Source organism: Chelmon rostratus, chromosome 19 (assembly GCF_017976325.1).
Source record: "Chelmon rostratus isolate fCheRos1 chromosome 19, fCheRos1.pri, whole genome shotgun sequence".
Lineage (NCBI taxonomy): Eukaryota > Metazoa > Chordata > Actinopteri > Chaetodontiformes > Chaetodontidae > Chelmon > Chelmon rostratus.
Window position 1 is genome coordinate 18,170,438 of NC_055676.1, and position 26,804 is coordinate 18,197,241.

The following is a 26,804-nucleotide window of genomic DNA, read 5'->3' on the forward strand; positions in this document are numbered from 1 at the left end:
TGTGAACATCTACAAAACCCCCATTCAATCTATTCCTCTTCATGTTCCCTCTTCCTTTTTATCCCCCAACACCGTTGCACCGAATGATGTTTTGTTGCCAGGCAACCGACCGTAGAGTCTCTCCTCCCTTGTTACTCCTTTTCCTCCTGCCTCTCTTCTCTGCATCTTTGCCCTCTGCTCTTTGACCGCCTTGACAGTCATGCTCTGTTTCACTCTTCTCGCCGATAGAGGTCTCTGCTCTGCAAACGTGTAAATTTTAAAAGGACTTCTGGCATTGTTGTGTATCCCTGCACACACTGATATGTCCAGATGGCGTGAAAGGGTGTGGAGGAGCCAAGCAAGAAGAGGATGAATAGGAAGTTCCTGGGAGAGAAGGTCTGAACATGGAAAGCTGCTAAATGTGCCTCTTAATGTAACTAACCTCCTGGAAGTACCCACAGACACAGTGAGACTAGGGCTGCAGCTGTCAATTATTTTCAATATAGATTCATCTGCAGGTTGTTTTGTAGCTCCTCGCTAGGTGTCAAACTCAGATGTCTCATTTTGTCCAACCAGCTGTTCAAAAACCTAACGACATTCAATTTACATTGATATAAAACGGAGCAAGCAGGAAATCTTTACATTTTAGCGTCTAAAAAACCCCAGCACATTTTGTGCTCACTTTAATGATTCGTCGTTTATCAAATGTTGATTGGCTAGTTGTTGCAGCTCTAAGTAAAACAGGACAGAAAGGGAACAAACCACTTTTCATTCTTTCTGTATAAATGTCACAGTTGCATAACAAAAATCTAAGCCTTCACCAATGAGTTCTTACATGTGTACGGGTATCCTGCTTATGATCTGGCTTTTGAAGTATCCTGGTTTTCCTGGCTAACCGGAGCGTTTTGACGAAAACTGGGACACTGTGGCATGTAAACACGTTCTCAAGTTTTCTGATCATTCTCCACCTTTGTCAGTGAAACAGAAAATGTGATGGGAAATAACGATAATGATGGGAAATTCTGACTTCAGCAGTGCTGATCATACGGTAAATTGTGTTCTCTCTCTCTCATTTCCCTTTTACTGGCATTGAGATGGAGAAGCTAAATCCAGCACAGTGTTGAATGCAGTAGTTCAGACAGCCAGAAACCAAACTATATTCATTATCAACTATTGAGGTGACTCAGTTGGTACAGAAATGAGCAGCTCGGGAATCAAAGGCACACCTGCAGGCAGACGATCAGAAAACTGGATTTCCTTATCATCACTTGTACAGGGACATGAATAATTAGGTTATACATCTTCCATGTAAACGCCACTATGAGCAAAACCAGGATGAGACTCAAAACCAGGACACTAATGTGCACGTGAATGTACTCACTGCCTCGGATAAAAGTGGTTTTCCTGCTTTAAGGCTCATGCACACATGACAAACAGATATCTAAAACCAAATTGTGAATGGATGACAACACTAAGCAGTGTTTGTCAGGTTGGAGAGTGGGTGGTGTGCCCTACACTTCAGCAGCTCATTAGATCGTGTCAGACAGCACAATGACGAGGGAGAGTGCTGAGAGAGCACTTATCATGGGAAGAGAGAGAGAGAGGGGGTTAAAGTCCATTCAGAACATTCCTGTGGGCAAGTGAGGATGAAAGGCGAGAGCTTTGCATTCTGAATAAAATCATTAATAACTGTGACACTGACTTTATTGTTCATGCTAAATTAAATCTGATATGCAGCACTGTAGCCGAGGGATTAGGAAGCTCTAAAATGAAATTCTGCAACTTTCCTGGAGTGGGGTCTAAAAGAGGCAGACATACTGTAACACATAACGAATGAGTGTGTTTGTATGTCATGCCAAACATTGACACCACTATATATCAGTTAGAACATTCTGTACTTTTCTATACTTTGAATTATCTTGTATTCATGAGCAAAATTTTCAATAATTGATAAAGGGCGTTTTTCCTTGTCTCCCAGGCTTCCTAAGACTAATTGATAAACTTGAATGAGTACATGTAGTAATATCTTTTATACAATCATGTGTTCACAAAGTGGTGAGCCTCGCTCCATCCTTGCTTGTGAATGATTGAGCTTCGAGGATGGCCTTTTCCTACCCAGTCATGGCACTTTCACCTGCTACCAGTGAACTATACAGCTGAAATGACTAATCAAGAAGTTAAATTAATCGGCAACGTATTTTGATGATTGGTTAATTGTACAAGGCACTTTTTATGCAGAAAAATTATATTATTCTCTGCTTCCAGCTCCTCCAGTGTGAGGATTTAAACAGACATACTATTTTCTGACATTTTGACACTTTACAACTAATCAACTAATAGAGAGAAAAATTGGCAGATTAATCGATCATGAAAATTATTGTTAGATGCAGCTGTAATGTCACAAGTATAAGAAATATTTGCCTTTTTTTGATTTTTTTTTGGTCTTTTTTGAAAATTCATTAAATCATGCTGCCAATTATTTCTCTGTTCATTGAATAATGGATTCATTGACTAATTGTTTTCATTCAATGTGATTAGTAATTGACTTTTATCTTTGTGTTTGCTATGTTCACATTTTGCCATCATTTCACAATACTCCGTTGTCCAAATCAGCTATCCAAGCAAATGGTCTGTTTTTCAGTACATTACCTTAACACAGGTCATGCAATCGGACAACACTGTGATAAAAAAACAAATTGATATCTCAAACATATTCCTTTTAATATATGACACTGATTTCACCAAGCACACAAGTAAAGCACTGGCTGCATTTTCTCCCTATAGTGCACTGTATATAATGAGATAACGCAATTCAGCGTTTGAGAGCCAAGCATGTTTACTGCAGGTGTGAAGCTCTGATAAACGACAGAGAGGTCGCTGTGCAATAATTGGCTGTGTCTTAGGAGAGGCTGCAGAAAATACTGCCTCCTCTCCTTTCATATGCATATTAATAGGGCTGGAAACAGATATATTTTCTGCATCTTTCCTGGTGTGGTGGTATGTGCCTGCATGTGTTTTCATGTGTTGGTGTGCTGCGTTCTGTGCGTGTGAGCAGAAAATGGAAAGTAAATGTCGAAGCTATAGGCCTCTATCTCCCTCCATTTCTTTCCTGCAACATTAACTGTCCAATCGCAGGATAATGGAGGGGAAACCAATGCAGTGTTCAGACAGCGCAATGCACTGCCTTCCCAGTGCATGTGTGTGTGCCTGCATGTGCGAAAAGCCATGTGTGACATTCTGTATTAAATGTGTATTAAGGTAAGTGTTTGCGCTGCTATGCGTGAACGGGCTCTATGCTGTTTTTGGGTGAAAATAGCCGAAGAAACGAGTGATTAAGCGCTCAGGGGAGTCTGCATGCATCACGCAGCCACTGCTTCTAAATCATGCAACAGAAGAGTGGCAAAGAAGGAAAAAGCTGCACTCGAAAGATTCCCCGTGGGCTGGGGGAAGCAGGGAAGAGGAACCAGGGGACGAAAGGGGAGCCCGTAATGCTTCTGCGCCTTAACAAACAACCCATAAAACACCTCACCACTGCCGGAGAGGAATAGTGGAGGCATAGGCCAGAGAGAAAAAAAAAAGGGAAGGGGCATCAAATGTATATAGAGAGAGACGGGGACAGAATGAAGGATGAGGCCACTGGGGAATGGAGGCAAAGAGCGATGTGTAATGACAACAAAAAGCAGAATAATAAAAGAATAATAGCGGTCTCCGTGATGCGTAACCCCACGGGAAAGGGCCAAGGCTTTCGAGCTTTATAGAGCAAGAATGCGCACACACACACACACTCTTATGCACACACTTAAATAGCTCCCATTTTAGGGCATGACTTGAACATTTCACAAACACAATCGAGCTCACGACGTACTCAGAGAGCCTCTGATTTCCCCAAGGCCCACGGGACAAAGGAGTGCTGCACTGCAGAGAGAGGTGTGTATGTGTGTGTGTGATGGGGTATTAAATCAATACTTTTGTGACTGTTGATAGATAATTGATCTCATCAGTGGGCCTGTTCATGCACACTCACACTCCTCCAGGAAGGCAGAGAACACAGGGGCGTAGGCGGCAGAGGAAGTGGCAGGGGGGAAGCAGTAAGAAGCAGGCGTGAGGAGAGGCAGGTGCACAGTCAGAGAAGATATGAGTGACTAATGAGAAAAAAAAGAGATGGAAAAAATTAGGGAGGAGAGAAATAAAAGCAGAGAAGAAGATAAAGAAAGGAGGCAGAAAATAAGAAGGATAAAGAAAATAAAGAAAGGAAGAAGCAGCAAATTTATGCAGAGAGGAGTAATAAATGTATTCAGATGCAACACAATTATGTGAGTTGTCTGACTTTAAAATCGCAGTTCACCGTTTGATAACCCGGCCCCAGAATGGCAACTGTCCAATCCTACTGTAGCTTAGCTTTAGTCAAACTCTGGATTCCTTATCAGAAAATGTCTTGAACCTATCTTCAACCAGAAATCAGAAATAAAAAGTGTAAGCAATGGATGGATTAAACATCATGTGCTTGTCTGACAGCATAAGCTAATGCAAACATTGCCCCTATAACTAGCTTACCACATGGGTGGCTAACTCTGAGGCAGTGGTGGCTAACTGACGCATACTGTTTGGATTATTTCAGAACAAATAACTTTTTGATTACGTTTTTATTCGCAACACTATGTTGTAATTTTGTTGCTAACTAGCTTTACACTGCAACACAAGGGCCATACTTAAAAAGCTACTTCACTCACAAGGCCTGGGTGATGTAGCTTTAGCATCTTTCTTTTAGCATTATATTACGCAATTCGGCATTGTATGAATATTTAAGAGCTTTATACAGAGTTGCCATGTTAAAACAGATCAGCTGGAAACATGAAGATGTCAGCTGGAGATGGACTTTTCAACCAAATCATGAAGTTTTAGCATTAGCTAGTGCTAGCTAGCTAAAGCTGATAGATGTCATTTCAGCTGACAAAATCCACAGTCATCAGTAGAAATGAGAGACCTGCTTTTGTTGACTTTTGTTTGAAATTGAAGACCTAATGTTTTAAAGATTACGGTGAATTTTCAGTTATAAGTAAGCTCCAGGCATGGCAACTAACTAGCATGGCCTAACTAAGGAAGAGAGAGTGACTGTTCAGACACAGTTCAAATGTGTGTTGGTGTGTGTCTAGATGTTTAAGATTATAAGATAAAAAGGTTGTGACGCGAGTTCAGCAAAGTTATTATTAAAGGTCACACCGATAGAAAAAGGAGAATCTGAGGGTTTTATGGACATTAACATCTCCATGTGTCACAAAGGTCATCCAATGACTCATGACCCGTCCAGAGTAAAAATACTACAGCTGCTGCATTTAGAGAAGGAAGTGAAATGTGGCATCACTGACTGCGGTAAACAAACACAAAATGCTATCTGCCTTTTCACCATGTTCTGTCTGTCTTCCCAAAATGACTCCCTGATCATGTTGTAGTCATAGATGGATTATGACATGATCCCCCATCCACATTAATCCCCCCCAAACATCTTTGTTGATCAAGTGACCTCAAGTTTTCTGATTTGTTCTGTTGATGTTTTATGAAAAGACCAAAAGCAACAATGAACTGATCCTATTAACAAATATTGACTGCCTAGTCAAAGCCGGATTCATCTGTGCCACAGACATTGTGCTTTTAAATTTTTTTCATTTTTTGACAATAGAGCTCTTTGGCACAGAGGAAAAAGATATATCAGACTATTCTTGTTAGTGGGGTCATTTATTCATTGTTTTTTTATTGAATTTGCTGACAATAAGAAAAAGAATTCCATAAGATCATGACCCGATTATGATGTTGCTATAAATAACTGACTGCCTGTGAAAGGGAAAATAAAAGGTGAAAATGTAAATCAAAGACAAACAACGTCTCTAATGTGGTTGTTTGCCATGTAGCCATTGACTGCACCTGATTAGCATTAACGCTGCCTGTGGCCTGTGGACAAATCCAGCCACGCTAACAACAGCAACACATCAATATCTGCCCATTTACACTACAGCAGCACTGCGGATGACTAATGCAATGACTAGGACAGAAGGCATCGGGCCGCCCACCCACCCAGGAGTCGCGCTGGTATGGTGTAGCAGCTTTAAGGGCCCTCAAGAGTGGGCAGATGCTGCAGTGAAGCCTCACCGAATGCAGCAGCAGAGCGCCATGCATCAGCTACTTTAATAGACGATTAGCTATGTATCAGAGAAAATTGGAGGAGGAGGGACAGATGGAGAGATAGTGGGTGAGGGTTTAATCTTGGAATGTTTGATTAAGCATCCACTATGACACAGCGGTGCCAAGGTATTTCAAATTACTTTTAAAGAGGGGTTTGATGGTCTAAACTGGCATTTTCAGGTTAGGTGTGACAGTGGTTGTTAGACCTTACGTTAGAACAGAGAGATAATGCATACTGATGAAGTTTCATGCCTGTCAAATCTAAAAAATCAACAAATTTTTTTCAGCAATAAAAGAAAATAACACTTCCAAATATTCCCTGAACGCTACACGCATGTAGCGTTGATAATGTCACATCAGTGCATCATGCTGACTTTGGATGCCCAACAAGCAGTTTTCACAAGCCCACATCCTGACAGAGACAGTGTTATGCAGGCGAGTTCTGCGGTGAGCGAGCTGATAACCAAGAAGCTGAAACCTTATTCAGAAGGAGAATTTGTGAAGGAGTGCCTTGTTGCTCCATGCAAAAAGGGAACTGAAAATACTTGCTGTGCTTGTTGATGTGGAACCAGCTGATGTGCCTGACAACCCACACCACAAAATCATTGAGCGACAAAACTACGGCCTATGACTGTGAGCAGCTCCTTTCAGGGCTGATAGAGGAGCATCATCACGACCACCTGACATCAGACGCCTTGCCAAAGACAAGCAGGTCCAGCCATTGTTGACGTTAGTGTAAGATGTTAGTGGAATATATGTGTTCAATAATTTAGTATGGCCCTTGAAGGATGTAATGTAAAAACTGAAATGGTCCTTGACGGAAAAAAAGGTTTCTCAGTCCTGGTTTAGAGGAGCTACAACAGCCTCTGGTCTCCATCAGCCCAGATTTAAGTTGCAACTGGCCCCTGCAGCTTCATTAAAGTGTCAAACAGGCAATTGAGCTCCAACAGAAAAACCTTACTGGCTCTAAATATGGACACCAATAAAAGGCGAGGGTTTCAGCATAGGTGGCCTCTTGGAAAACACTGTGCTAATTAGCTTCACAGACAATAAACAGAGAAAGACATCTGCATGTCAGACTTTAAAGGAGCAGCTCCTGTGAGCTAATTTCCTCAGCAGTTTGTGGAAGAGTTTTTCAGTTCTAGTGTGTGTTCCTGTGTGCATCTGGGTGACAAATACCACCGATCAAGGTGAGCCGAAAGAAGCTAACTATGTGAGTGTTGTGAGGCCCACAAGTCTTAATCCCTGGAGATCACTGTTGCCAACATTTTAGTGTGGGTTCACTTGTGAGGCTGCAAATAATGACTACTAACTAATAATTTCAGTTAGTTTGTCCATGGATCACAGCAAATAGTAAAAAAAAAAAAGTCACAATTTCCCAAAGTTCAAATTGCTTTTTTGTCTGATCAACAGTCCAAAACCCCAAAATCTTCAAATCAATTCAAATTGTCATAAATGTCTAACAATCAGGAACTATTCACATCTGAGAAGCCACAACCTGGAAATATTTAGCATTTTAATTAATTATCAAAACAATTCAATTAATTGTGTAATTAAAATGAATCTTACAAATGAAAATGCTAAATTTATGAGCAATAAAACTCACCTTTGGTCAATTCTATACACTCAGGGCTTTTGCTGCTGCAGCCTCACTTGGTCTGGTATGACCAGTAGCTTGAGGTGACTAATGTTAGCTTAGTTGGCAAATTTAAGATACTGCACGTAACTTGACTTACTGAGACAATGCACAAATCATCACAAAAATGTAGTATTATGTTGTAATTGTCACTTGTGGCCACAGTGGGCGCTGTTTAGCAATAGTTGTATAGCCTCAAATTAATTTCAGTAAACACACAAACAGACGTAGTCTCACACAGCGAGATGCACACATGCTGAGAGTGAGAATAAATTCAATGTGACACTGCAGTCAAAAGCCTCTGAGGCAGTGACAGTAACACTGGTAGGCAGGTGAGAGTGGAGCCGTCTGCTCACCAGACACTGTGCAAGACTGACAGCTCACCTCTCAACACACACGCGCACACACCAAGTCTGACAGTAGCCTCAGTCACATTCATCGACGTGAACTGCAGCACCAAACAGCACAGAGCCAGGACAAATGCAGATGCCCACAAACATGAGACTGTGTCTGAAGAGTTTTATCCTCAGAACCTCCCACGTTTTTTTTTTTTTTTTTTTTGTCTTCCTGTTTGGTATACCACACAGTTTAGGAGACAGCCAGCGCCCACCTCTCGCGTATCTGTCACCGCCTTCGTCTCTGAGCCTCGAATAAAGACGATTCAATTTGCCGGGAAAACGCCGCTATGCTCTCCACGCGGTCGTGTCAGGATGAAACGAGTTTAACTGTTTCCGGCTGCAGCTTTAGTGCGCAGTGCACAATTAAGCTTTTGAAAGTGGACCGTGAAGCTGTCACTGAATGAAGTGACAAGACAAACAGACTGTGTTTGTGTTGTTGACTCTATTTGTTTTCTCATTTGTGTGGATAAGCGTGTGTTCTGGCACAGAGGTTAATAGGAACTTCACATGTTGATAAGAGGGACTTGAAAATATAGGGTGATGGCTGTGTGTGTGTGTGTGTGTGTGTGTGTGTGTCGCAGCAGCAGCAGGGTATTGATTTTCTTCATTCCTTGGTGTATTTAATGTATTAAACTTCCTATTTTGTTTCTTACTTTTTCCCATGCAAAAGGAGGCCCCGCGTCCGCTTTAAAAGGCAAACACAAGCACACACACTCCCGCCTTTATCAGGAGAACTTAGCCAACAAAATCCTATGATTGAATATGAAGCGGCGTCATCAAGCCAAAATATATGTTTTCCCACTACGCTTTGTACCTGCTACATCAACATGCAATACTTCTATTAGCATGCTAGCATGGCTATAAACTCTTAGTTTTGTGGGATTGAGTTGTTCTGCTTTGCTAATTTAATCATTACTCTGAAGATATGTGTGTCCCTGATTCCTACAATTTCAGGTTTCCTTATCAAATGCACCGAAAACAGTCTCAGACTCTTCATTAGCAGGCTGAAATGTACCTGGATTCTATACTGTCCTATAATGTCAAAAGTAGTGTCAGTGTCTGTGTGCGTGAAGTAGAGTGAATCATAGCGCTACGACGGTGGCTGTGGAGGTACCTGCTCTTTATTGGCAACCGCTACTGCTGCTTCAGTGAAGCCAAAAATAAAACAAACACAGAGGATGAGTCACGGCTGTGCTTATGCTGGCCTGTCTTATTAGGGAGACCCTGCTTTGAATCAGTATCTCCCACTTGTGTTGAGACATTTGAAAACATGTTCTTCAAAGTGCTGGAATACGCTGGAGTCAAGCTCGTGTCAAGAAATGATACAACACAAAGGGTGATTTGTAGTTGTAATAATGAGGCGTGTGTGGTGGTCACTGTAACTGTACTTTACAGGCACTTCAAGAAAATGGGTCAGATTTTATCCTTGACTCTGCTGACTTTTCCAAAATAGTTATTTTTTGAATATAAAGTGTTAGAAAATACTGCTTACAGTGTGAAAATATATCTTGTATTCTCTGTTTAGCATGTAGAGACACATGAAAAGATAAATCTAATGCTTTTAAGAGCTTTTTAAGACAAAAATGTAAAGAATTGTAAAAACATGACAAATAATGCAGGAAGGTGTTGGTAGAGAAACTCTGGAAATATATGAAGTACACATTTATGTGAGTACATGCAGTTTTGTAAATGTGTGGCATCACATGATTAGTGTAATAAACACTTTGAGCCAATGTTATGTTCAGTGCATGTCTTGTGTCTTTTCTTGACACATTTTGTTGGCAGATTCTCTTTTTTTTATATACTTAATATATTTAAATTTGTTGAATTCTAGGGAAACATCATTAAAGTAAACTAAAGTATTACAAAAGGTGTTTCATCATTCTCCACCAGACTTAAATCTTGGCAGTGTGGAGAAGGTGCTGCAACATCAGACTAATAAGATTGACAAAAAACGTGACTGAACAGTTGAAATAATTTTAAAAAGTAAGAAAAAATGAATGAATAATTAGTTTTTTTGCAGTGTCTAGTCAAACATTTTTTTAAGGGTTGGGTTGGGGAACTAGGGCTAATGAGTATTTATACAATCCTGGCTATGGCACTGATTCATTTGGACTGCTAAAGGGAGTTGATTTAATCTTAAAAACAAATTTTCCAACAAGTTAGTGAAACATTTCACTGTAAAGGAAAGTGTATTAGGTCCAGCAGAGAGGTCAGGATTGGGTCCTCTGTCAAAAAATTGGAATCTGAAGTTATTCTGAAGATAAATAAAACCAAATGAAATCAGATGAAATTCAGATTTAAGAATACAAAGACAAAGAGCTGTGGTATAATTAAATTTAGGCCATTTTAAGAAGTTGCAAACACATTGCACATATATTGTAGCTTGACCAAAACTCAAGTGTCAGCCAATAGCAAATTTTTAATAACATAACAAAATAAACAAGAACACGTAACACAAACAGACATTTTTCACAAGAATAAATGCTTTTCTGAAAGAGTTCTAACAAAGATGTGAACTGAACCTGTCCATGCGCTGGTGGATAAATGACTTGTTCTTACCTCAAAAACTATTCTAGGTATTTCATTTACCAGTATATCAACAAGAGGCTATTATCTTTGTACTTCTGTGTAGCCCTTCAAAACGAGACACACATTTATCTGACATCAGAATAGTGGATATTCAAGAGAAAGTAAAGCGATCTGTGATTTTCAGGGACACGTCAGGAGGTAACGTCTTGCCGACTTAACACTGGCCAGACGCACAGACCAGGAGCACAGAGATTCTATCCCGTCAACACAAGTAGCTCTTTGTTGACTAAAAAGCATCAGGACCTGAATTTCCACAGACTCTTTCCCGACCTTTGCACAAGCCTCCCCTGGAGACATGCAGCCTTAAACAGCGCGAGCGCCGGGGTTGACATAAACACTTTCCCTTGTATGCTCACACAACCAATTCAATTTCTTTTCCGACAGAAAACCAAAAGGCTTTATTTCGCTGCAGAGTCAAGGACCAAAGATAATTGCTCAAATGTAAGCTTGGCATCATGCGCTTATCATCCCTGAGGTTATTTCTGAAGATCAACCTGGGTTTATCAAGCCCTGCCATTAATTTTCCATTATCCACTCACTCTTCTATCAAACATACCACACAGCCTCTTATCCCTTCAGGAATTGTCTTGACTTAAAAACAGACTCATACTGGAAAGGATTATTTTTTAAGCTTTAGGCTATGTGAGTTTTGTTTTGGTTATACACTTACATTTACTTGATTACGCTAATTTCTGCTAATTACAATGAGGCTGAGATGTAGCAGTCATTTCTTAGTGCTTCTAACTGGCCTGTAGACTAAAACCAAGGAGGCTGCAATGGTGCCGGTTAACATAAACTTATCAAGGCTAAATAATGCTAGTTCATGCTAGTTTGCCATCCCATTCGTGATCACTTGACTGATGTGATGATTATATTTTACTCACAGCACTTTAGAATTGGTGCAACATGTCCTCATAACTCAATAATAAAATGTGTTTAGCATGAAAAGTCTTTGACCGTTGAACAATTAGTTTGACAAATATTATTAAAGGAATAGCGTTAGATGAAAAGATCGATACTACTCTCAGTACGCTAAATATGAAGCTAGAGCAAGCATGTGATTGGCTTGGCTTAGCATAAACACTGGAAGCAGGGGGCTTGCTGGAAACATGTAGCGTGAGGTTGTGCCAAATCACAACTTCTTTTCACATTTCCGTTTTTGTATGAATTAAACAAAGGTGACATGTTACTTTGTGAACTGTTGAGCTGCTGGAAAGCGAATGTAAGAGGGAGCCAGGCTAGCTGTTGTCTCTTTTTTCCAGTCTTTGTGCCAAGCTAAGCTAACTGCTTGCTAACTCTAGCTTCATATTGACCATACAGACATGAACGTGGCATTGATCTTCTCATCTAACTCTCAGCAAGAAAGCGAATAAGCTATCTCCCCAAAAATGCTGAACTGTTTCTTTAACTCGAGATCCACTAAATAGCCACTAAAATTTTTCATAGCCTTCCAAAACAACACTTATGAGAGCTCTCTGATTCGCTACAAAGAAATTGCCATTGTAAAAATAATTCATGAGGTTTAGTGGGGTGTAGATGCAAAATATATTGGTAAAGGTACCAGAAGGTTGGATTTAGGCACAAAATATTTTGATTAAGGCTTTGAAAAGATTCGTTGGAAACACAGTGAGCAGCAGCAAGTCCGAGTCACACACTTTCCTGGCCTACCCATGAACCCCAAACGCCTCCAAACAAGGTTTTGCAGTGCTAACACGCTACATCCCCTGATCTTTCCGATTGAAACAAAACTCTAATGGCTGCTAGAGTTCTTATCATGTATGCAAACATACAGGTACTATTAGACATTTGAAGAGACAATAAATGTAGCCATTTTTCATGTCAGGACCATGACACTCTCAATCGGTGAGGACACTACTACAATTAGTAATTGTTTATGACAAACCAGAAGCAGAATTCGGAGACATTTGTAGATTTCAGCATCTTAGATGTGCAAATTTGCAGCTTTTATCTGTTTTATGTCACTGTAAATTGAATATCTTTAGGTTTTGGACTCTGCTTTGATATATTGTTCCAGGAATTTTACCCTATTATGCAGCATTTGATAGATTTATCGATTAATAGATAATGAATGATTATTGGTTGCATCCTGCAGTGAACATCAAGGGAAGTAGTTTCAACATGACCAGCTGTTTCATCCATGATGCTAATCTCCCAGTGCATATTGTCTTTATTTCTAATATGAATCCATCGTGGTGGATCACAGAAAGCTTTCTGCAGTTCGTACACCTAAAATATTAAAGTGTAGGTGTAACAGGTGATGAAGAGACACGCCTGACCAGATCGTCCTCACACACGGCTGTATGACGGACACACTTTGAATATTGAGGCTATCAGTGACCTCATCCTGGCTCACGCTCACCACAGAGTTTGGATACTGCTCGCTCTCTCTTTCTCTCACAAACACCCCCCCACACACAGCAGCATTGTGCGTAGTGTCAGTCTGGCAGTGCTGATAGGCAGCATGTGGTTTCTCCTCAACACTAATCATTCGCAGCACTCATAGACAAACCCACAACATGTCTCTAGTAGGAAGTACGTTCGCAGTGCGAAACCCTAGGACTTCCTGTCCCTCTGGGCTATCGGGATGTACAGGCTCAGCTCACAGTGGAGGGATGTACACTAACACACACACACACACTCTCTCCCAAAGCAACAATGACTCAACAGCTTAGTAATCAACCACAAAGACACACACTGCGCTGCAGCTTTACACCGGCAGTGTCAAAACAAAACAAATGAACTTTGGAGGCTGAGTCCTGCATCACTGTGAGTGGATCACCCATTGTGATCCACACTGGCAAAGCACATCGCTGGACCACACCCAGTACGTCATGACTCATCAGTCCCCCTCTGTTGTCCGTCCATGCCAACAGAAAAAAAGAGGAAGGAAAAAACAGAGCGGGAGAGAGAGGGGGAGGGAGGTGAGAACATGAGGAGAAGAATCAACAAGGAGGATGAAGAGAAGGAGGGTGAGGGTACAGACACAAAGAGAGCAACAAGCAGAGGAGCGCACTGTGGATGAGACTCACCAGCTCGACCGAACCATAGTGTTTCCTGCTGAAGTCTCCACGCCTGCAGCCCAAGTCCTCCGAGGCAGAGCTGCAACACAAACGCATGATCAGACACACGGCCAGTCTGTCCTCCATCACTCGGCACAGACATACATACACTGTGACATCGCTCATGGACAAGCGCCAGTTGCAGCATCTGCTTTTCTCCAGTCTTTTCTCACTTTATCTTCTTGTTCATGGCCATTTTGTTTACCCTATGTTCCGTCTTTCCCTGTCCCCTTTCCTCTCTTTCCCTTCCTCCTGTCTGGAGCCTTTATCAGTGTGGCGGGGCTGCCAGTGGCATGGTGACTGGCCGGGAGCGGCGGCCAACCCAGTTCTGATTGAGACACGGGTCCTCATTGAATTAAGCCACAGTGATAGATGGAGATTGGTTGGGAGAGCTGACTGCCGGTCAAACAGTCAAATGTGCACACAGAGTAGAGACAATCACAAACACATAGAAATAAACACTCAAGTACAAAAAAGTAATGCTAATAGTTACTATATCTTTAACACTCAACATGAAGACTGCAGGATTTTGAGGTTTTTGGATTATTTAGAAGCCACTCTGACACTTTCTTATGAGTTGTTTTCCTGTCTTTAAATGAAAATGGCAATTTATGACTTGATCGCTGCATTTGGCCGGATTTTACAGATTAAACAAAAAAGACGGTATTCTGTTAAGTCATGAGTTTAGATTAGATTCAGATATTTCCACATTTAGCCAGAGCTAGCCTCGCCCTTTTCCTCCTGTCCAGTCTGATGCTAAGCAATGCTAACTGGCTGCTTCATATTTTACAGGCACGGTGGTAGTTACGCTTATATAACTTGCAGTAAGAAAGTGAATAACCGTGTTCCTTTAAGATATGTAGCTTAAGCCTCAATGATATTCCGGCTCTCATCTGTGTCCATCTCAACAAAACACCTGCAAACACCTCAACTAAATCTTAAAGCCAGTGTAATATTCTGTTCAGATGCCTCAGAGGGTTTATGATATAGATGTTGTCTCTAAATAAATCCTTTTTGTATTGGAAGGACGGGCAAAGCTAAATAACATGATGTCAAAATTTTGTTGCTGCTAATGCGCACCTTGGTGGCAATTTTGAAAGGATTTAATGGATTGTCATGAAATTTTATGCAGACATTCATGGTCCCCAGAGGACAAATCCGAATGACTTAGATGATGTCTTTTCAGCTAGAACCATCATAAACACTACTTTGTGTTTAGTGCAATTTCGCAAACATTAGCATTCCCGAACATTAGGTTAAGATGGTGAATACAGTAAACATTATAACATCAACATGTTAACACACTGACGTTAGCAGTTAGCTCATAGCAAGGCTGCAGAAACCCCACTCTCGCTGCTTACGTTTAAGCTTGTAATTGTTTTAGCCATTACTGCAATAATCACTATTGATCACAAAGATGACCAACAAACAAACATCTACATACTGTTTGTCCCAAAAATGTGCAAACGTGAAATAATATTGTGTGAACCATCATGACACACAATGTAACGTGTGGAAGGGGACAGTCAGTGATATTATATTTGCTGCTCCCTCTAAAATACATTCATCCCCATCCAAAAGGATTGTTTTGCATTTTTGTATTCATTATATCAGCTCTACCCACATTGTCCAAAATTTGATTTTCACCCTCCATGAATTGACAAATTATGGCGGCGAGTGTTAAACTGTGCACGTGTGTGTGTGTGTGTGTGTGTGTGTGTGTGTGTGTGTGTGCGCATGGTGGGGGGTATTTTGTAGACCTTGCATTTGCATGTATCTGTATGATTGCCTGAGTGGTGATATGACCTGCATGCTTTTTGCTTTGCCTGTCTCTCTCTTGACCACATCCCCCACTCCTCTCACATCTCCCCCTGCCTCTTCCCTCTCTGGTCAGGTTTCTCTCTCTCTCTGCAGAGGAGATGAAGGAGTGGGGCTGTTAATGCTTAATGTACAGTCAAGCTTAAAGGACGCATTTTAAAGTGCGTCTGTACTACAGGATGTATCCATCGCCGTTTCCCTACCCGCTCTAGCCCTGCAAGCTCACTTCCTCTACATACTAGCAATTGGGGTGGGGTCTGCAACATGTACTCCATCACTGCTTTTACCTTTATGTGCTTCCACTTTTCTTCTTAGCGCCTAGGTTGCTGTGTTTCCTACCCTTAACCTTTCCTCTAAGAGGAGGTCATGAAGATTGTGCATCGGAGGGGGATGATTAATTGATGCCACCACACCCACCTTCCTAATGAAAATCACTCCATCTCCTAGCTAAGCTCATCTCCTTCTGGAAAGGTCCGTGAGTCGAGGCTTCTTGTACAAACACAGGTATTTTTTTTTTTAAATGCAACACTTGGCTAAATGGTACCCAGAGGGAAAGTGGTGTTGCCGAATTGAGATGCTTTCATCTGTACTTGGGAAAATGTTAATCCAATTTTAGATTTTTTTATTTTTTAAATGAGCAATGTTTTAACAAGTGTAGGAGGTGTAGCCTGTGCCGACACCTATTAAAAGAGGTGGAACGAGCCGAGAGGGTAAAATGCCTGGAGTCTGATGAGGAACATGTAGCTGTCAACAGAGCTGTGGAAATCCAACACAGTGGAGAGAACATATTCAGATTTAGTACAGTACAGTAAGTATGAGGCATCAAAGCGACAAACAGAGATCCTCTACAGTCTGGCAGGGTTTCTTGTTCTAGTCTCTGTAACCAAGTTCTGCAGTGCTGAGTGAGCAAGGATTTAGTTTAAGGATTTTTTTTTTTTTTTAGTTAATATAATACACCTTACAGAGCACTGATATAATGAGGTGTGATGACCGTTTTACAAGCTTTCCTTTTTATCGCCATGCGTGGCTCTGTGGGATGCAGATGTCAGTCAGTCCACCACTTTGGTCCACACTCAATGATTGGGTGGATTACCATGAAACACACAGCCCTGGCGCTGTAGATGGGAGACAAAGTGTCTCCGACCAAGACGCACAACGCTATTCCAGCCAATCAGCAACAGGTGGTGTTCATGCTTGTGTGCAGAACGAGGGGAAGGGGAGGGAAGCTGGAGGGGAGCGAGACGCCATGCTAATATGCAATCATTATGAAGGAGATAGGAATATTAATTCTTCCTCCAAAATGACTCACCCCACCTTTAAAACCTGGGCTAGTTTATGACTAAATACCTGCAAAGTGGGTGTCATTCCTACCATCTTCAGCTGTGCCTTGTGTTTTGTGCTAATTAGCAAATGCTAGCACACAAAATAATTATTATATGTACCTGCTAAACATCAACATGTTAGCATGCAGGCATTAGCATTTAGCTCAAAGCCGTGCACAGCCTCACAGAGCTGCTGGCAGGGCTGCAGACCCTTACTCTTCTGATAATTAGAGTGATTGATTGTAGCTCTGTCTTGTAACCTTACAAGCACATACTGCTTAACATGTTCTAGAGATATAACACAGCTGAAGCCATTATCCTACATTCAAAGCTGCCCATATGTTTGGACTTCAACCTCTGCACCACAGCAGTTCAGGTAGTCACTTTCCAGCAGCGTAGTGGCTGTTAGCCAAAGAAAAATGACTTTGAAAGCTTGGACCAAAGAGAAATAGCTCTGAAGCAGAGAGAGGTAAAATGGATATTCATTACTCAACTGCTGGCCTCAGTAATGGAGTACGGGAAAGGTTACAAATTGTGGTTTCTGTCACAAGACAATGGACAGTGGCCACTGAAAGGGTCCATACAGTACAATGAAATGTGAGGTATAAATCACACTGCCACCCATCATACTAAACCTCCTTGTGCTGCTCAAGAAAAAGCCAATCCTTTTATCAGCTCTGTTAAATACTGTATGATTCATTAAACTAACTTAAATCACTCCATAAAGTGACTCTTTGAGACTGTGTTCGAAAGAAAAGCCAAATACACCAAGAGACCTTGGTGTTGAGGAGCTGAAGCAATACCAAGACTGTAGAGAGCAGCAGTGAAATGCATAAAAAGGCCAATCAGCTGCTACATAATTCAGAATGTATCAAACATACATACATCCATATCTGGCAAATACATCTGACAATCTCAATAATTTAAATGCCGGTAGACTATGCAGCATTTCTCAGGAATTGCTGCAGAGATGTGAGGTTAAAATGTTAAATGATACAGGTTAGAGCTGTTTTATAGCCTTTTCCTCCACATCCTCCTACTCAAGTTGTGAATTCTGTAAAATCATTTTGGGGATTTTTAAACAATTTTTTTGATCCAATTTGAATTCATTTGATGCATGCACCAAGGTCTGATTGTTAAAAGCTACGGTTACAGATGCTGCTTGGTGCTCAGAGCCTCTCGATTATTCTTGATAACATAAGTCACTTTGCTGCAGCGATGTTTAGAAACTAGAAATGCAACGCCACGGTAAGCTGTGATCATTCTGAGGGTGAGCAGGATGAACACGCTCATCCTCACACACCAACCAGACAGGAAAAAAGGCTAATTCATCCCATAACAAGCCATAACAGCAATATGATAAGTCATTAGAGCATTTCATGACAATTTCAGGACATCTTTGGCTCTTCTCTCCTCCCTCCCCGCACAATTGGTGCAGCATGGAAAGAAGCCTGCCTGCTATTGGTAGCACTGTGCCATTAGAGCTGTATGGACACCATACAATGGCTCACTCTGCCTCCCTCTCTCTGTTCAAGTGTCACTGCAGCCTCCGTCTCTTGTTGCCACTGTAAAGCGCTGCAGTGGCGGCATTTTCAGATCCATCTGCGAAGCTGGAAAAGACTAACCTTGCACTTCATCTGAACTCAGCTGCACACTCTAAGCCAGATGCCTGCCTTCAGCGCGGACACACGTATTATTCTGACACTGTCATACAGCCTGCATGCACCTCCACTCTACCTGGAACTGAAAAAGCACGACATGAATAATTCAGCATTTTCCATGTACATACTGAAATGTCTCCTCTCTGGAAAAAAAAACTCAGCTCCATTAATAAGCAACAGAATATTCAGTTGACACTTTCTAAAACTGGCGACAAAGCTGCACACAAACCAGCGCTGTGGGTTAATTAAAAGCTGTTGTGGCTGAAAGAGTCTGCTGAGGAGCGTCAATACTTCCAGACTGGAGACTTGTGGATTCAGTGGCGCTCTTTTTGCCACCCACCCCAGAGTAAATGGAAAAAAAGATCAATAAATCATGCACTTGATACATAACTAGACAAGTATCAAAAACTCCACCCAAACAGTCGATTAACGCGAGCATTCCGAGCCGATCCAAGCGGGTTAGCAGGCACTTTACGCACCAACAAGCGGTTTGTACACCGGAGCAGGTGTCCCCAGCTGTCTAATCTGCTGCGTAAAATACTGCCAGTGCTGCAGGGATATGACAGAGCGAAGACAGCGCATTCAACAGATGAGAGGTGGCATGCAAACAAACAGGCAGGAGTGGGATTTTGGGTTTGTTTTGGTTGTTTTTTTTTTTTTTTTTTTTTTTTTACCGCTGATTGAAGGTCAACAGTTTGTTGGACGCTGGATCCACACTGTTCATGTCCCCATGCGATGTCAGTCCGGCGGACAAGGCGACAACAGCAATCCGGCGTCTTCTCCCCCTCTCTCCGTCTGTCTCTCCTCCCGCTAAGAGCGCAGGAACATCACCCCGGCGCGAACTCCGACAACAGCTGATCCAAACGCGGCTGGTGGTCGGACTCTTTCTTTGGCTCCTCTCTCTGCGCGCAACTGGTCACAGCGTGATGATGAAGCGGAACGGCTCTGCCATTGGAGCTGTGTTTACTGTGTGATCTCTCTCTCTCTCTCCCTCCCTCCCTCGCCCTCACTCACATCTATGGTGCATTTTTTTTTCTTAGCTGGAGGCTCCACAGAGCAAAAAGGCACCATTCAGAGCCGATTATTCTGACCGGTGTTTTTTTTTTTTTTTTTTTTTCGTCTTTGAGTTGCTGTTACATCACCGTCAATTACGCGTAGCTGCTCCTACAGTTTCAGTATCCTGGGGCGCGCAGTGATGTCAGGGTGCGGGTTCGCCACCCGGTGCGAGCACAGAGAGAAAATGTGAGGATAATCTAAACATGCATTTACGTCTGTCTGCTCTCAGATGCGATTCCTGGTCAGGAAATAGTCGGTGCCACGCTTTGCATCCTGCAGGCTAATGCTTATTTATTTACAGTAAAGCAGTTTTTATTGTGAAGTCAATCAAATTTCTCTTCATGAAGCATAAGTTACTAACTAGTTCCTAATGCTTTAATCAGTAGTTATAAGCCATTAATAAGAGGAGCAACTTTTGGATTGCCAGGTTGGCAGGTGTTTAACCTTTCTTATCAGCCCTTATAAATGTACTAAATACTCACTGGTCTCTTGCTTACTAGTGAGATATCAAGTCTGAAGCTCTACATGATAAGTCATTAATTACAGATTTTAGCCTATTAATTGTAGTTGTAAATCTTTACTGTTAACAGATTGATTTTGGTTCCATCAACAGTCCAACCTGGCAACCCAAAACCGCTTCAAACAATTCCATAAAGCATTATTAAATGATGTGCTAATTATTACAGTTACTCTGCATTAAGGATGACTTATAAGAAGGTGGTACTGAATTTTCTCACATTTCTCTCAAAGGAGAAATAGGTCTTAATGTTTCTGTGGCCTCTCAGATTCTCTCCAATCAATCGCTCTTATGTGCTCTCCAGGGTCTACCCATAATCCCACTCAACACCCGGTCCAGGCAGTGATGAGGTCATCCCCGCTCTCCTCCTTTGCATCTCCCCTCATCTCTCTTCTTTTTACCTCTTAAAGGTGCAACTCTCTGCCTGACTGAATCTCATCTTATTTGACACTTTATGTAGTCAGTGCAGAGCCTATAGCTGTCTACTGTATTTCAACCATGATTTACAGTTGGTCTCTACCAAACGGAAGAAATGACCAACATACCATCACCTTTTTGACAAACCTGTTAGCAAACAGTCCCTTATTTAAATCAACCAGCAGTTACGGAGCATTACATTCATTTGGAGTCATGTTTCCATCCACCTGATGAATGCAAGTCCAATATTCACCCTCTTTTAGCCCTGTTTTTGATCTCTGCCAATGCCCGAGGGAAATATCTGTCTCTTTAGCTGCTAAATGCTCCACTATGTTCCCCAGCGAGTCTCGAACTGTGTCTGTCTGCTTTTTGGTTGCCTGCTGCTGCATGAAAACAACTACAAGAGCACAGAGCGTGTGCCAGAACAGTGAAAATGCAGCTGGACAGCTAAACAATGAGGGGAAAATCACTATAAAGCTCCATAAATGTAAGCAGGGCTGCAGTTTATGGCGATAATCTTCTGTAGGCTCATCAGTTAATATGCAAAGTTTAACCGAATTAAGAGAAAACAGACTTAATTTTTGATCTCAAACACACACACACACACACACGCACGCACACATAACAGCAGGTGAAATGTGAGCTTAGGTAAATCTGATACCTCTACAATAGTTCAGACACAGCCTGTCTCCAGCTCAGTCCACACACACACACACACACACACACACACAACATGAAAGAGTGTAGGAATGCTCGGCTCAGGCTACACGGCACTCAGCTGCTCATCAATTTTTAATCAGTAGAAACCCCCCTCTGTGGCACACACCACACCACAGGAAAACACCTAAAGCTACCAATACATGGCATTTGCTCTCTCTCTCCCGCTCTCTCTCTGTCTTTGTGTCTCTGAATGTGACTACCTTTAAAAATAGCTCATGTTGAAATGCAGCTGAAATCCGCAACAGCCTGAAGAAAAAGAAAGCCTTTTTCAAAAGGGAACAATGAAAATAACGGCTTTGTTTTCTCACGTCAGGATCCAGTTACACACAGCCAACATAAGATACCTGAACACGCCTCTAATTAGAGCCCCGAGGCCAATCACTTACACACACACACACACACGCAAAGACAGTCATACATGTTGCATAAACACCATCACACACCCTCCCGTTGTCATACATTGACACGCACTGCTCACATGGCCTTTGCTCCAGGGCTTCTGGTTTTTAACGGACGCTAGTGAGGCCAGTCTGTAACAAGGGAAGTCAAAAGAGGAAAGACTTCCTGTTCAAATATCAGTCTGTTCATGTGGCTTTGGAGTCCTGAGTGCATAGCAATGAGAGAAATAAGTAGTATTATGTGACTGTTTTATGCTCCAGGTGATGAATATAATTCACAGTTTCCTCACAATGAATAAGAAGACATGAATCCAAGAAAATACAGGAGGCGTTTGTGTTCAGATCTGCGCCTTCCAGGGCAAAGTGACAAAATTCAAGAAAATTCTGACGTTTTCAAAGACTTTATTCTTACATTTAAGACTAGATTGCAGTAAAGATAAAAGTTATTCACAGAGCTTTTTAGCCCTGAAGGACTTTAAAGAGGCACAAGAGTTTGCTAAGCAGAGGAGAAAGGAGGAAAGACAAAGCGATGGAAGAAATATTGTCCCAATGCAGAATGCCGCTGAGTTAATGACACGCTACAGATTACTGTTTGTGGTCGATCTAATTAGAGATCAACAATCAGAACAACTATCAGCATGTGAACAGGTTACTGTGCAAGTAGGCCTGTGTTTCCAATCATTTTGTAGGCTACTTTTAAAGTATGGCTTACAATTTAATCAACAGAGGTAATACAGACTAAATTCTGTGATTTGCTCCATCAATTTCGCTTTTAGTAATATGTTCATTATCACTGAGAGTGCTTTTTTCACTTTTTAAAAGGTGCATCACACCTGGAAACAGAACCAACCACACCTCAGCACTCAGGTGAAAGCCAAAGAGCTACAGACTGACTCCTTGCTAGAAATGTTTAGGCTGTGCTCAGAACTCTGGAGTGTTCTCAGAATGACTGTGAATACAGCCCCAGATGTCTCCATTCATCTCCACTGTTCTAACACGCACTGTTTGACGATCTCATGAATATGGCTGCGACTGACAGATTGTATCATTACTGATTAATTGTTTGGTCTTAAAACTGTCAGCAAATAGTGAAAAATTGCCACCACAGTTCCCCAGATCGCAAGGTGACATCTTAAAATAGCCTTTTTTTTAATTCAACCTACACTCCAAAATAAGATATGAGATATTAGCTGTCAAAAAAAGACCCCCCCCCCTCAAAATAATCAAATCTGAGGAAGAGGTTGCAGCTGGCATTTTATTTTCCAACTATTAATGTTCTGTTAATGGACTAATCTAATTAAGATTTAAAGATGAACTGTGGACTTTTGGACCACTAGTAGCGCCATAGAGCAACGTTTTTAAGGGTTTTGTTTGCATCACATGCAACTATTCCACTGATTGCCACCTGGTGGCAGTAACGTGCCAAGAAACACAGCAACGTGCCAGCAATGCAAACAAGGATGTGGTGAGAAGCAGTGAACGTTAACACGACTTTTTTTTTTTTTTTTAAACCCCACAGGGCACCTTTAATGCTGTTGCAGGTTACGCATTAAATTGTAATTTAACCCTGAAATGCAGCAATGCTGTAAACCATCTAGTCTGCTGCAATCTAGTTTTTTCTGCAGGCTGGATGCTGCCTTTTATTTTCATGAGCACGGTATTTGCTAATGTATTAACTCAACCCAAATTACAGCGCCGTTTGTGTCACTATATTTTGCATTATGTCATTAAGCTGCTGAGTGCTGTTAAAACAACCTAAAGGCTTCACACACCCTCAAAAGCAACTTTCCATTATGCTGAATAGCCACACAGCCTGTCATTTGGATCTATTAAGAGCTGCAGCATTATAGCTAGGCAGTGAAATATAAACTATAACCCTCAATCTTCCCATTTTCTACGTGTGTGTGTGTGTGTGTGTGTGTGTGTGTGTGTGTGGGACCCAGCAGTGATGGACTATCCCAGGCTTTGCATTCCCCAGACGAACGCAACTTCAAAGTTCGGGATATAAATGTAGGTGTAAGCATTATGGTGCGTGGGTTCAATCCATGCGCCCATGCCAGCGAGGGCTGTGGTGCACAGGTACACAAAACGCGAGTGTGTATGCACAGGCGCTCGCACTCAGCAGCTGAAGCTGCGATGCGGATCAGGAGCTCTTGACTCAATAGTGTGCTAATCCCTCGGAGCTACGCCTCCTTCTCTCTGGACAGCTGCCACTCCTGCCCTTTAGTCTCACCAAGTAAGCTATGTCTGACCACGGCACCTTTCCCACGCGTAGGATAAACAAGGCCTCTGTTACTGTCTGTGTGTGTGTGTGTGTGTGTGTGTGTGTGCAGACTATAAGTGCAGTTACTGACACTGAATCACTGGAACCAATGGGAGTCATTTCTATAAATAGAGATGGATGAAGATTATTTAAAAACGCATATAATACAATATGATGAAAAGTATACAAGCATCAACACGGTGCTTTCACACACATCCACAACATGCAAATCACCTGACCTGCCATTATGTCACTCTTTGTCCCTGGGTAATATGTAACTCAGAGGAGGAAGCAGTAATGATAGATGGCTTCATTTGATTATGGCGCGATTCAACAGTTGCATTGCAGCTGCACTACATGGTGGAACAATAAACACAGCCAAACATTGAAGGTTGGACTGTGGAGTTTTTAGCACCTTAGTACATTTACTCAACTCCTCTGCATTTTTTTTTATCACTGTTATAGTTACATTTGACATTTTTATCTGCATACTTTACAAATAACAACCTTATAAAATACAGTGGGAGTATATGTGAGTCTTTGGCATTTCCACTAATGAGTGATTTCTCCAACAGTTTGAGGCCCAAAGAGGTAAAACCAGCTAATGTATTCACAAAAGAAGGCAGAGAAAAGGAAAGAAGTTACAGAAGACTACAACATTTTTGTAGTAGAACTTGTTTTTTTCCCTTTCAACCCTCATTATTGATCTCATGACTCTTCAGATGTGTCATGTGACCTTCCTGACCCCGAGGTTGGAAGACACTGGACTAAACTACGTAACTGCATATAAAGTAGTTTAAAGTATCGACACATCACCCATTTTTCTGCATTACATTTTGCTGTTGGCATTTATGCACACACAGAACTTTTACTTGCAGTGGAGTAGATCTGCAATGATCAGTAGATCAGTCAATCAGCATAAAATTAATTGCTAACTGTTAATTTCATGTATAAATGACAAATATTCACTGGTTACAGCTTCTCAAATATGAGGATTTGATTATTTTCTTTGTAATATATAAAAGTCAATAAATATATTTGTGTTTTGCACAGTTGGTCACGAAATAGCCACCTGAATACACCTTGTTGTTCTGTTTTTCCCATTTTTTTTACATTTTATAAAAAAAATAATAAATCAAGAACACAGATGAATCGATAATGATACTAACTGTTAGTTGCAGCCATTTAATGACGTTTTACATAGCTGTACTTTTACTTAGGTAAAGGATATGAATACTTCTTCCATTGCTGGTTTTTGGAGGAAATTAGCAGCTCGTTCAGATATTATGATTTCAAACCTCTGGATCTAAATTCAAGTAAGCAGTCTGCAAATTACATATTCTCTAATTTACTCACATAAGCACATGCAAACACACAGACGTACACACACACATGCAGATGATTTGGATTCAGATCTTGGCCTCTTTGTTTCTAGTGCGTCCCAAATGCCAGCAGGTCACCATGTGACCTGCGCGAAATGTCACCGTGTCGGGCTGCAGCGATTGATGATGGCACTCTCATTAAACGTGATCAGCTGAATTAACCTTTTGTCTGTGACGGTCAGATCGGCTCTGGACAACCAGTCTGCCCTGGGCCCTGTGGCTACGTGTGTGTGTCTGTCTGTCTCTGTGTGTGTGTGTGCTTTTCTGCATTCATTTTGACTGACAATGCACTTCAATACTATAGACAAGTAAAGATAAAGAGATGCTTTAGCGCTTGTGGACAACAGCAGCAATTTACGTTGCTACAGAACAGAAAGAAACACAGTGAGCTTGTTCCTCTGTTGAAGCTTCTTGAGTCCACCTGCTCTCCACATAAATGTCCCTGCTTCTTAATGCACTTACTCCTCCTAGTGGATAAGTATGAGCGACCAAGGTACTGTGGCAGGAATGTCTTTTCTACACCGTCTTCAACTGCTTACTAACACCTCACACCTTGAAGTCGTGACTTGTTGTGACATCAGGAGCTTCTTATTGATGCACTGTGGGTAATGATAAAGATCCAGAGTGTGGATGCTTTTTCTTAAGTTACATGTTTGCAGCCACTGGCCCTCAATGACTGTTATTACAGAGAGAGTGTGCCCTCTTGTGGTTAGAACTTTTATCACAATTAAATGAGAAAGAACTCAAAATATGTTTTATTTACATAAACAAGAAATAATATAATAAATAATATTATTTCATCATATATTGGTAAGTTTTAATTCTCTCGTGCACGAGTTTTCTTCAGGATAAAAATAGTAGATTTGTCTGCTGATGAACTATCAATTAAAAAAAACTCACCCTTCCACCCCGCCTGTATGTATTATTTAATGTCTCAAGGCAAATGTTCTTCAAGGCTATAAAAACACCAAGAAAAATCAGATTTATATAGAAAGGTAGTAGCATGCATATTAGAAATAGTGTACTGGAGGCATACAAATGAACACTTGCTTCTCTATGGAGTAATCACATCATTTTTCAAATATATTTGCCTTTATTTATAGGAAGACACCTTTGTATAAAACAGAGGTAAGAACCACATTTACTCCCATTGCAAAATAAATCCACTGTATGCTTTTGGCTGCATGTTGTTCTCTCCTGTTCCTTACATCTACCCTCCTCCACCCTGTTCCACCCTACACATACAGAACTGCCACTAAACCCTGATGGGATGGGATATGTGGCTCCACTGAAATATCCCAACAACTATTAGATGGGTTGACATGATATACAGACATTCATGGTCCCAAGAGGATGAAGCCTACTTTCTTCCTGCAATCCCCAGACTT

The 26,804-nt window shown here is 41.4% G+C and overlaps 1 protein-coding gene across 4 annotated transcripts in view; it reads right to left on the reverse strand.

The window, feature by feature from the left end:
• Positions 1-26,804, reverse strand: part of garnl3 (GTPase activating Rap/RanGAP domain like 3) — a 70,954-nt gene that overhangs the window by 35,889 nt on the left and 8,261 nt on the right. For 3 of the 4 annotated variants that reach the window (XM_041960327.1, XM_041960324.1, XM_041960323.1), the window contains exon 2: positions 13,833-13,902. In XM_041960327.1, coding sequence (XP_041816261.1) covers positions 13,833-13,902 — 70 coding nt within the window. Of the gene's footprint in view, positions 1-13,832; positions 13,903-19,337; positions 19,635-26,804 lie in introns of those variants that run through there. The other variant, XM_041960326.1, reaches the window with a different exon arrangement.